Source organism: Bos taurus, chromosome 9 (genome assembly GCF_002263795.3).
Source record: "Bos taurus isolate L1 Dominette 01449 registration number 42190680 breed Hereford chromosome 9, ARS-UCD2.0, whole genome shotgun sequence".
Taxonomy (NCBI): domain Eukaryota; kingdom Metazoa; phylum Chordata; class Mammalia; order Artiodactyla; family Bovidae; genus Bos; species Bos taurus.
In genome coordinates, this window is record NC_037336.1 from 89,877,644 (window position 1) to 89,889,668 (window position 12,025).

At 41.3% G+C, this 12,025-nt stretch overlaps 1 protein-coding gene across 2 annotated transcripts; it reads right to left on the reverse strand.

The window, feature by feature from the left end:
• Nucleotides 1-979: 979 nt before the first annotated feature.
• On the reverse strand, nucleotides 980-11,659 carry FBXO5 (F-box protein 5). 2 transcript variants are annotated; one of them, XM_024996555.2, is made up of 5 exons: nucleotides 11,467-11,653; nucleotides 4,909-5,626; nucleotides 2,972-3,062; nucleotides 2,020-2,202; nucleotides 980-1,344 (listed from the first exon to the last, which is right to left on the reverse strand). In XM_024996555.2, the coding sequence occupies exons 1-5, from the start codon at nucleotides 11,567-11,569 to the stop codon at nucleotides 1,093-1,095; spliced, it is 1,347 nt and encodes a 448-aa protein (XP_024852323.1). In that variant the 5' UTR covers nucleotides 11,570-11,653; the 3' UTR covers nucleotides 980-1,092. The 2 variants fall into 2 exon arrangements, with proteins under 2 accessions (XP_024852323.1, NP_001075904.1); NM_001082435.2 differs by lacking the exon at nucleotides 2,020-2,202 and having other exon boundaries at nucleotides 1,015-1,344; nucleotides 11,467-11,659.
• Between the last annotated feature and the right edge of the window lie 366 nt (nucleotides 11,660-12,025).

The following is a 12,025-nucleotide window of genomic DNA, read 5'->3' on the forward strand; positions in this document are numbered from 1 at the left end:
CAGTAGAGGGCAAAGGATCCTTGCGTGCTGTAGTCCATGGGGTTGCAGAGTTGGACAGGACTTAGTGACTGATTAGATGATCTTCCCTGGTGGCTCAGACGGTAAAGCATCTGCCTACAGTGCGGGACACCTGGGTTTGACCCCTGATGGGAAGATCCCCTGGAGAAGGAAATGGCAAACCACTCCAGAACTCTTGCCTGGAAAGCCCCATGGACAGAGGAGCCTGGTAGGCTACAGTCCATGAGATCGCAGAGTCGGACACAACTGAGCAACTTCACTTTCACTTTAGTGACTGAACGACAATCTCACAAGGTTCCCATAAGGAGACAAAGACCCACTCAATGCCTTTCCACACGTCAGTCTCCTACAGCTTCTTCAGCTGTTTCTAAGATTTAAATGTTTACCTACATAAAAGATTCACATTATTTATCAAGCTTGTAACAATTTTATTCATAATAGGAAAAAAATTACTTACATATATATACAAAAGACATGTATTTTCTTACTCTGACATAAAAAACACAGAAATATGTACATATGTACAAAATATTAAAACATTCAAACTTTACAAATAAGGAAAACAAGCAAAACTTCACCAAGGATACTTTTTTGGGAAATACACTCTAAAAAAGAGGTAAAACAAAGGTGACGAGACATTTACATGGAGACACCAGAAGCTGATATTTCAGTAGATATTATTAATTTGGTAAAGCAAATAAAATAATGTTAATAGATGGTAAAGAAGATTTACTTTTAAGACTGTTGAGGTAAAATGACATGGTCTTCCTTTGCCATAAAATGGAATGAATTTTATTTTACCTCTGAATCACAATCATCATAGTTCCCCTTTTTTCCTTAAAATATTTATATTTTCTGATTTACATTGAGAATTTTAAATTTTTTCACTATTAAATTGTAAAATATTTTAATAAGTTGTGTACCCTCTTTTTTCACTGAAGGGAAAAATCCCATGTATTACACTGATTTCAACATAAAATTGAACATCACAATACATTTTTTTTTTTTTTTAGTTAAAACCTAACATTTTTCTAACTAGCCTTCATGATCGATCTCAATTGATGTAATAAGCAATCATAACCGTCGTAAATTCTTCTTGCTTTTCTTAGTACCAGGCACAGGACCCATTTTATAACTGGCTTTTAGGGGCTTGCCATTTGAACAGTCTTCGGTGGTATGATAAGTACACAAACACTTTGTACAATAATCAAATCCACAGCTTTCTCGTTTACAGGTTGCCCGTTGTAAATAGCAATCATATTTTGCAGGTGAATTACAGCGAATACAGGCTTTAAGGCTTTCATTCTTTTTCAAAGTTTTGGCGACCTAGAAAGAAGAAAATCCATACACGTATTTTACTAAGAACTGAATGTAATTTAGCTAGTCAAAACAAGGGCGCTTCCCCAATACACGTATTAGAGCACCAACACAACTCCTGCCTTTCAGGATCTTACTGCTCAACGTGGGAACAGACCACTGTCAACTGACCCAGTGGTTATTGTAGCATTAAGCTACAAATACGCTCTAATTCATAAACGCTACTCACACATCAATGCCACCTTTTCTGTGGAACCAGGAGTTGGTTGCTCTTTTACCTCTAGCTTTTCTTTAAAAAAAAAACCTTTCACATTATATGGCATTTACCTTTATATAGCTATGAAGGTTACCATGTTTCCCTATCTATGTAGTGCCTGATAAAATTGACTTTTTGCTTAGCTCTCTCTTCCTCAGTTATCAAAGGCAATAATTGTGAAATGTAGTATTTAAGTTTTAGAAGAAACTTCAAGGTTTCTCCTTATTCTCTTAAGTGTTTCTAAATTAGAGCTCAACACCACTGAACTGTCATAAACAATGCCAAATAATGTCTATTATTTTTGGCATAGAAAGACATCTCTGTGTACTTTCCTAATTTGATTACTTGAGTCATAAACGGTTTTCTTACTCTAAATCCTTTTAACAATAAATACCTCGTTTCCAATTTATTGATAAACAAAAAATTACCTCAGAGAATTCACTGTGTCGACTGTAAGTAGAATGTTTCTGATCACCTGGATCAGGTAACTTAGTTCGAGCATCTTTTTTGGGGAGAGTCTGGGTTGCTGATTTTTGCACAGATGCTAAAGGGGTTCTGAATAAAACATACTCTCTGGTCGAAGCGTGTGGTGAAAACTTAATGTTTTTTTCCTAATTAAAAAAAAGTTTGAATAGGATTAAAAATTATCCTCCTATATTCTCAATAATCAGAAATTTTTATCATGTTTATACATGTAAAAAAGGGCAAATGAGAATATAAAGGATTTATTCCTGTATTCAATTTACCTGCATGTGTGTAAGCACAGCCACCCACAACTATTCAAACATTTAAAGCCTAACAACTAAGTTACTGAGAGAAACTACGAATCAGAAACTGTGAGAAAGCAACTTTACATGCTTAGTACCCAGCATTTAATACATGATTTATAAAGCACTACCCCCAGAACAAAAGGTCATTCTTCCTACCCACCAGTAGATGGCAATAGTCACATTCAAGTGTCACATCAGTGCTGTGAAAGGATTCAAAACAATCTATTGAGGTAGAAAATTTTTCATTAACACCAGCTTATGGATAAAGAAACTGAACCTGGAGAATTTAAGCAACACTCGACCTTAGTCTGCCAACTCCTAAGTCTGAAATTTTAATCGTGTGTTGATCTTTATTCTCAGAAACATCTCCAAAGTTACTAAGTATTTTGCAAAGTGAGTGAATTCCCTTCCTACACTAAAAATCTTCTATATGTAGATAATTTTACTACTTTGTAACAGATAAAATCCCAGCCCCTTTATCTTTGTATTTTCTTTTAATGAGTTATGAATGTAAAGGATTTCCAGATCTGTTATCTTTACTATTTCCCTCTCCCATTTCAAAGGTAGAGAGCACTAGCTGTTATATCTTAAAACAACTGCATAGACTTACAGTAATTCTTTGTATTGCTTTATTATACAATTGTAATGCCACCTTGTCATCTTCCAGAATCTTCTTCCAAGTTGTGCTCACTTTAGACACACTGGAAAAATAAATGATTATAAAGGGAACAATTAAGCACCATGAAGGCTAAGATGAATCTATTACAGAAACACAACCAGTGCAAAAAAGAAATTTCTATTAGCAGTGCTTCATAAACCTGACTATACTTAGAACTGCCTGTGGCACGCACTTAAGATTTAAGGATGGCCCATGCCGTCACTTGGGTTTAGTTGGTCTAAAATGGGAGCCAGGGCTCGAGCTCCCCCCGGCCCCCAACCTTTTAAAAAGTTCACCATCAAGTAATTCTAAGTAGATCTAGGCTTAGGAACCCCAACACTTCATTTTTTCACAATATCCACAAATATCAAATCGGAAACTCCATTGTGTATATAGCTATTTATTAACATTAGACAAATTTCAAACATGTGACACATTGCTACTAGTAGAAATCAATTTAAAAAATCCATTTTGTTAACAAAAATGTTGTGATGTTGATTATCCCTCAAGAAGCTAGTCAATAATAAAAATCAATACTTGTGCCTGTTTTGGTTCAGTTATATTTCATGGACCAGTGTAAAGTAACAAAGAGTACTCCTGAAATTTTTTCAAAAAGCCAAAAATGAACCAAGTTGGAGGCAATCTAATCCAATACTCTGGATAATCATTTTCTCAATTGTTGTTTAGTTGCCAAGTTGTGTCAACTCTTGCGATCCCATGGACTACAACCCACCAGGTTCCTCTGTCCATGGGATTTCCCAGTCAAGAATACTGGAGTGGGATGGGGAGAGGGGTTCAGGATGGGGGACACATGTATACCCATGGCTGATTCATGTCAATGTATGACAAAAACCACTACAATACTGTAAAGTTAGTAGCCTAAAATTAAAAAAAAAAAAAAAAAAAAAAGAATACTGGAGTGGGTTACCATTTCCTTCTCCAAATCTTCCCGACCCAGGGACTAAACCCAAGTCTTCTGCATTGGCAGGTGGATTCTTTACCACTGAGCCACTACTGCTGCTGCTGCTAAGTCGCTTCATTTGTGTCCAACTCTGTGCGACCCCATAGACGACAGCCCACCAGGCTCTGCCGTCCCTGGGATTCTCCGGGCAAAAACACTGGAGTGGGTTGCCATTTCCTTCTCCAGTGCATGAAAGTGAAAAGTGAAAGTGAAGTTGCTCAGTTGTGCCTGACTTCTAGTGACCCCATGGACTGCAGGCTACCAGGCTCCTCTGTCCACTAGGGAAGCCCTAATTCTCTGTTGCTGCTAAGTTGCTTCAGTCGTGCCCGACTCTATGCAACCCCATAGATGGCAGCCCATCAGGCTCCCCGGTCCATGGGATTTTCCAGGCAAGAGTACTGGAGTGGGTTGCCATTGCCTTCTCCAATGGCAATTCTCTGTTATCTCATCCTAAAAGGTTTTCTCTGGTTGGATAAAGAGGAAAGGGCAGTCAGTAAAACGTTTCTAAGAAATAGTCATAATCAGACCCATTTGTATGTTTCTGCATTTTTATCACTTTTAAACTTGAAAATGGTCTAAAAAGAACAGAAATAATTACTTCATACTTTCAAGTGCGACAAAAATCAAATTCCCATTGGACCTGTACAGCAGACCCCTAGGCTGTTGTTTTTATAGTTATGACCAGAAGATGTAGCTTAGATATGAACAATTTCAGAACCAAAAGAAACAAAGATCCTAACAGAAATAGCTTTCACTAGCATAATATGAAATTTGAAGTAACTGGATTAAAAGCATACTTTCATCACCTCAATTAAAACTACAGTGCAAGACTACACTACTATCTTTGCATGAGCTGGTAGCGCTGAGCTATCTAACAAAAATATTCACGGATTATACTAATACATACACTCAGAGCAACAATACTTACTTGATTAAGTCCATCTCACTGAGTTGTGTTAAAATATTTGCTAAGAGATGTTTGAGTCCTCTTCGAAAGAGTTCACTGAGAATATCTACACATTCGAGGCCCATTTTCCTACCAATTATATTCTGTAGTCTAAAATTTCCACTGGATATAAATTCCTTCAGCTTCTCCCAATCTATTTTAGGATTTCGTTTACAATTTTTTTTTAACGTTGAACAAACCACTTTTTCAAAATGAAGAGCTGGCAGCAAGTTTTTGTTGGGATACTGGTCTGGGCTTTGTGTCTGTAGCAGGCAGCATTGTGGACTGTCATTGAAACTTTCCACCAGGGCAAGGCTACTGTCTTCATGTTCACTGAGGCCACTTCGTTGGGAAAATGAAGAGTAGCCACTGTCTTCATAACATCCGCTGGTCTCTAGTTCTTGTATGTTATTGGAACTATCAAGTGTTTGTTGTATGTGTTGATTTTCCTTGTTATGCAATGGCTTGCTTTCAGGTTCAAGTTCTACAATCCTGGGGCTCACAACGGGGGACCCAACATCTGATACCCTGTCGTAGTCTTTAATGCAGTCTTTATAAGAACCTTCCAAATATGCAGTAGTGTAGGAACCTTTTCTTCTACTGTCATCAGGCTTTACTGGTTTAATTCCAGAATGAACATGGTTATAGTTAAAATCACACTTCATTTTGACAGAGAGAGTGGAACTTTCTTCTTTACAACCTACAAAAAGAACATAACATTACGCCCGATGGCAAAAATTTCCATATATATCACTACTTCTTTAACTTTGGGATACAGATTTAATCACTTTGCATTCTTTCAGAACTGTGTACTTACCATGAAATTAGCTATGAAATTATCCAAGTATAATGTGAGAAAATATTACTAAAACCTAATAAGTACATATATCTTATTCTTGAGGGAGTACTTCAGTACAGTCTGCTTTTAAATCTGGTGTAACTATACCATCTGGCTTTTAGAGTCGTATCTGAATAGAAAATAGTGACAAAAGGGACTATTTAACAAATAGTCTATGCTTACAGAATAAGGAAATATGATGCATCAAGAGTAGGGCCTGAGGTAAGAGACATCCCTAGAGAAATCAAATACTTCTAGAAATATGGTTAAGATAATGGAAGACGGAATGTATAAGGGTCAAAACAGTTTTGATAAAAGTTGCAAAAAACTTATATATTTAAATGTCAGTAATTATTATAACTGACTCATTGGAAAAGACCCTGATGCTGGGAAAGACTGAAGGCAAAAGGAGAAGGGGGCGGCAGAGGATGAGATGGTTACATAGCATCACCAACTCAATGGACAAGAACTTGAGCAGACTCTGGGAATACCTAAGAACAGGGGAGCCTGGTGTGCTACAATCCATGGGGTTGCAAAGAGCTGGACACAACTTAGTGACTAAACAACAATTTTAAGTCTTATAATAATTAATCACAAAATCTATAGGAAGTTTAGAGAAAGGACTAAAGAGCCAATAAATTTAATCATTTGTAAGTTAACCACTGGGGGTTTCCCAGGGGGCACCATGGTAGTGTTTAGAATCCGCCTAAGCGACAAAGCACACAGGCACAAATTAACCACACTAGTGACTTCTGGGGCAGGATGATTTTGCTGAGGGTTGTCCTGTCTGTTGCAGGATGTTTAGTAACTTTTAGCTATCTGATGCCATTAGCAGTCACTATTCCTCTAGCAGGACAATAAAAAATGTCTCCAGCAACCATTTATTGCCAAATGTTGGGAGTAGGGGGAAGTTGTGGGTGTATGTGTTAGTTGCTCAGTCATATCCGACTCTTTGCGACCCCATGGACTGTAGCCCACCAGGCTCCTTTGTCCATGGGATTCTCCAGGCAAGAATACTGGAGTGGGGGAAGTTAGCAGAGGCAAATCTCCCCCATTCTTAGTTAAGAACTGCTGTTTTAAAAGATGATTAGGATTTCTAGCAGGCAATAGTGGCTGGGAAGGAATATAGTAGATGGGTTTAAGAAAACTGTTTAGCATTTTTTAAGGCAGAGTATATGGATTGTATGTGCTTCTAATGTACTCCCCCCATCTACTATACTATACCTCCTGCAAACCAATCACAGGTAGGTAACAATTTACCCTATAAGTAAATATACCTAAGTACAGTCAGTATGTTTAGTCTGTACTAAACATTGGTAATCTGTTTATATGGAATTTACTGTTTTTACTTAGAACAGAAATGCTAAGCGCTAAAGGACACCTTGTAGATAGAAACTTTCTTTTAATTAAGTTTAAATTAAAAGTTTAGGGACATAAATATTCCCCCAATTAACCCTAACTCTAGAACAAATTATTCTGAGTTGTTCCCTTGTACTCAGAAAAGAGTAAAAAATTCTGAGATTTTCATTTTGGCCTCAAGTAAGGAATTAAGTATGATTTAGCTAAGACCACCCATGTTATCTGAAGATAAAGAAACCACCAACAAAGACACGTTTTATTTTGTTTAGTTCCCTAAAGGGAATGGGCATGTTCAGTCGTGTCACACTTTGTGACCCTATGGACCATATAGCTCACCAGACTCCTCTGTCCATGGAATTCTCCAGGCAAGAATACTGGAGTGGGTTGCCATGCCCTTCTCCTGGGGATCTTCTATGACCCAGGGATAGAATCCCGTCTTTTGTGTTTCCTGCAATGGCAGGTAGGCTCTTTACCACTAGCACCACCTGGGAAATCCTAAAGGGAAGAGGCCTGAAACTATATCTCAGAAACTCAATTCTTTTCAAAGGTATTCTTCCTCTGCTGCCTTTACAACTCAGTTACTGAAAGACTATCCTACAGAACCCTGTTCATTCAACATTATTCTCAAGAGTATGGACAGTTCCTTAAATTCAGAGCTAATAATGATTCAGCTACTTTATAATTGTTTAGAAGTCAACAATTTCCAACATTCCCAAACATATGTTCAAAACTCTGAGGTAGAATGTGAGCCAACGCTCAGTCATGTCCGACTCTTTGTGACCCCATGGACTTCTCCAGACCAGAATGCTGGACTGGTAGCCTTTCCCTTCTCCAGGGGATCTCCCCAAACCAGGGATCAAACGCAGGTCTCCTGCATTGCAGGTGGATCCTTTACCAGCTGAGTCACAAGGATCATTAAAAAAGTGTGTGTGTGTATATATATATATATATATATATATATATATATATATATAAAGCTCACAGTTCGGAGACCTCTTGAATCAGAAAGATGAGGACTAAGAGTCAATCCTAAAGGAAATCAATCTTGAATATTCATTACAAGGACTGAAGCTGAAGCTCCAATACTTTGGCCACCTGATGTGAACAGCAGACTCAAAAGACCCCGATGCTGTGAAAGACTGAAAGCAAAAGAAGGGGACGACAGAGGATGAAATGGTTGGATGGCATCACTGATTCAGTGGACATGAATTTGAGCAAACTCCAGAAGACAGTGAAGGACAGGGAAGCCTGGCATGCTGCAGTCCATGGGGTCGCAAAGAGCTGGACACAACTGAGTGAATGAGCAATAGAGAGTCTAGCTCTGCCACTTCGTTTACCCAATGCCTACTTAGTGACAGAGTCTTGAGAAGGAAAGAAACTAGCCACAGATCTTTTGAAATCCTGGTATCTTGAAAGCCTTGTGAAAATCCAGACAGAGATGGACCCTGGAAGGAAAAGTGTTGAACTTTCAAGGAAGAGGAAGGCCTGCAGGGCTGTGACTCAGTATACGATAGGGGGATAAGGATTGAAAATTAATGTTGAAGAGATATAGAATGCTATAGGATTTTTAGGGTAGACTGGTTTAATTCATTGTGTAATAAAGAGCCTCTGAGGGGTTCTAAGTGAGACATCTGGTTAACACTAGGATTTCCCTGTAGCTCAAACGGTAAAGAATCTGCCTGTAATGCAGGAGACCAGGGTTCGATTCCTGGGTTGAGAAGATCTCTGGAGAAGGGAATGGAGATCCACTCCAGTATTCTTGCCTGGAGAATCCCATGGTCCTATGGACAGAGGAGCCTGGCAGAATAGTCTGTGAGGTCGCAAAGAGTCAAACATGGCTGTGCAACTAACACACAAACACACAAATAAATAAACAAATGATTGCCAGCTATGGAAAATATTGGATTATATGAATAGGAAGGTATAGGGTTGGTCAAGAAGTTCATTGGGTTTTTTCAAAAGACACTGTGGAAAAACTTGAAAACTTCTCCTGTGACAAAATTTGAACAAACTTCTTGGCTAATCCAATACAAGTGAAAGCAGGGAGGGTAGTTGGAAATGCTTATCACAGGAGTCTAGAGTTGGGTACCCAAGACTAGGATGACCGCAGGGCAAATAAGAGATAACTGAATAGATCTGAGATCTTTTCAGAAAGGTAAAGTCAACAGAGGTTGGTGATACACTGTATTAGATGTGAATACCCTGGGTTTAAATCATGAGCATCTCAGGTGAAAAACAAAAAACTGAGCAAGTTAACTCTTAAAGCTTGTTTCCTCATGTATAAAATGCAGGTAAGAAAACCAAACTGGACTAAATGCATGGTGGAGTTTCCATCACATATAGTTTAATAAACAGAATCTATTTTCACTATATTATTTTTGTAAGCCAAACCCTTCATATTCTTTATATTTAAATCACGAACATGTTCAAAGTGGCAAAATACATTCTACACAGACTTATGCATTTCAGATTATATTTTCCCCTAGGAATCAAATCCAACTTCAAATGAAAGTCCTGGCTCAGCCTTTTGCCATTTTGTGATCTAGAACATTGAACTGGTCTTTCAATTTCTTTAAAATGGAAATACTATATCCATAATATCTACCTCATGGAGTTGGTAAAGATTCACCATTGCATTTTTAAAACCTCTTATTTACCAACTCAATAGTCCAATCATGAAAAAGTGGTATTAGGTAGTTAACTGTACAAAGTTAACTTCTATTTAACTTCCCAATGTAGATTTAACATTTCATAGTAAAATATAATACTTAAAAAGACTATAGTGCTTAAAGTTAAAAAATCTTTACAGCTATCCCAATGCTAAATAATTAAGTACTACAACCTCCAGTACCTACAAGATAACCAGCATGTGTCCAATACCAATGAGGCATGGCTAGTCCTTTAAAAGAACCTCAAGACCTGCTGCCATAAACTGCAAAAATCAGTCATAATCCCCAAGAGAATATTTTAGAAAAGCCTATTTCAGAAATATTTGAACGCAACAGATTTTTACATTTCATTTTCTTAAATTTTCAAATATAGAAAAAAATCTAGGGGACAGCAAATACCCTCGTGAGGGGCAAGGTAGTAGACAACCGAAGTTAAGCAACCAAAAAAATCCCTTCTTAAAGCCAGCAATCTCCAGAATTTCAGAGGGTTTTGAGTCAGGGATTTCTAGACTAAGACTTAACCTGTTAAATTATTTTTTGAGTCTTCTAGATTCCTTTTCTAAAGAAAGGACCGTCTTTCAGTGCTTACCAAATATACACCATCAAGTTGTTAACTTCTAAAATTTTTCACAATTTCTAAAGTAAAATGAATGCAGCTGGGTCTTTTTAAGAGACAGCAACAAAGAGGATAAAAGTTAAGCATTCATTTGGGTGCCTTCCATTCCACCCAAGAGCTGGAATAAAAGATTGGGTCTCCAGAAGCACAGGGGAAAAAAAAAAACAAACTAATTCTTCACTTCTCAGATGATCTTCCCCAATTCTTCAAAATCAGCTACATTTGGACAAATTCGGGGTTTCTGCATTAAAAATGCCCTTTTCCCTCCTTCCATTTCAGTCCAGGCCTTGAGACTGAGTCACTCACTGGGTTCAAGGAGGGAAAAAAGGAGAAATTAAACGTTTTTGTTCAGACATCCCCAACAGAGCCTTGGCCCGATGAGAGGGGTCCCTTCATTTGGCGGGCATTGGAGAAGGGGAGACCCTGGAAATCCCGAGGGGTCGGAGGGGTGGCCCTCAGGGCGCGGACCGGCGGAGGAGGCGGGAGATAACAGCGAGCACGATCTCCCGCGCCCGCCAGGGAAGACTGAGGTGGCGAAAACCTGGGAGGACTGACTTCCGACCTGAGTGCGGGGCAGGAGTGCAGAAGGGGCGCTGAAGTGAGGGGTCGGACACCCGGCTGGACCCCGAGGGCCGCTGGCTCGCGGGCCCTGTCAGCGCCGAGGCTCAGGTGTGGGGGAGGGGCGGCAGGGGGCATTTGGCGCCCGGGCCCGCGGGGTGGAGGCAGGCAGCCCTGCCCAGGGTGAGGAGGCCCCGACCCGCACCTCCCAGGGGGGCTGGCGCCCCGGCTCGCCGGCACAGCTGGACCCAGGCGCGCCGGCCATCCCGCCCCGGGACCTCTGCTTCCCCTCTCCGGCCTCCCCCCTGCCTTCTTCCTCCAGGTCCCGGGGGAACCGCCGTCCGCCCTCCCGAGACCCAGGAAGGGGCCGCACGGCTGGACTCGGGAGGGTGTCGGGTCCAGGTTGTTGTCCACCGCCCCCCACATCCCGCCACCGTCATTCCCCCGCGGGCACCCCTTCTGGAAGGCGCGCCCCGCTCGCACCCTCTCCTCTCACCCACCGTCCGAGGGGCAAGGGCGCCCGGCGGCTGTCAGGGTGCCGTAGCTGCAGCGGCAGGAACCGGAGAGCGGCCGTAGGGAGCAGCTGCAGGGCCGCCGGCTCATGCCAGGGGTAAGAGAGGAGTCGGCCTCAGGTGAGAGAGCTGCTGCCGCAGGAGGAGAGCAAGCGGCCAGCTTCTCAGAGCTCTTATCTTCCAAAAGGCGCCAGCTGGTACTTTTAAAATCTTTGAATTTGGTGCCCAAATCTGCACGGCCCAATGGGGCACGCAGCTCACACGCGCGATCCAATGGGAGGGCGGCGGGAGGGCGTCCCCTCACTCGCGCCCAATGGGAGGCTGCCGAGGCGGGGCCGAGCCGCCAGGCCCAGCCTCCTTCCTCCCTCTCCAGCACCTCTCGTCCGGAAAGATGCGGAGGCCGGGGGCGGGGCCGGGGCGGGGCCTCGGAGCGCGGGGAGGCCTCGGCTCGGCCGCACGTGGAGGGCTCCTACCACGCACGCGCGTTCCCGCCACGCTCTCCTGCAGTCTGAGGGACCGGCCTCCGGCGGGTCCTAATTTCATCCTG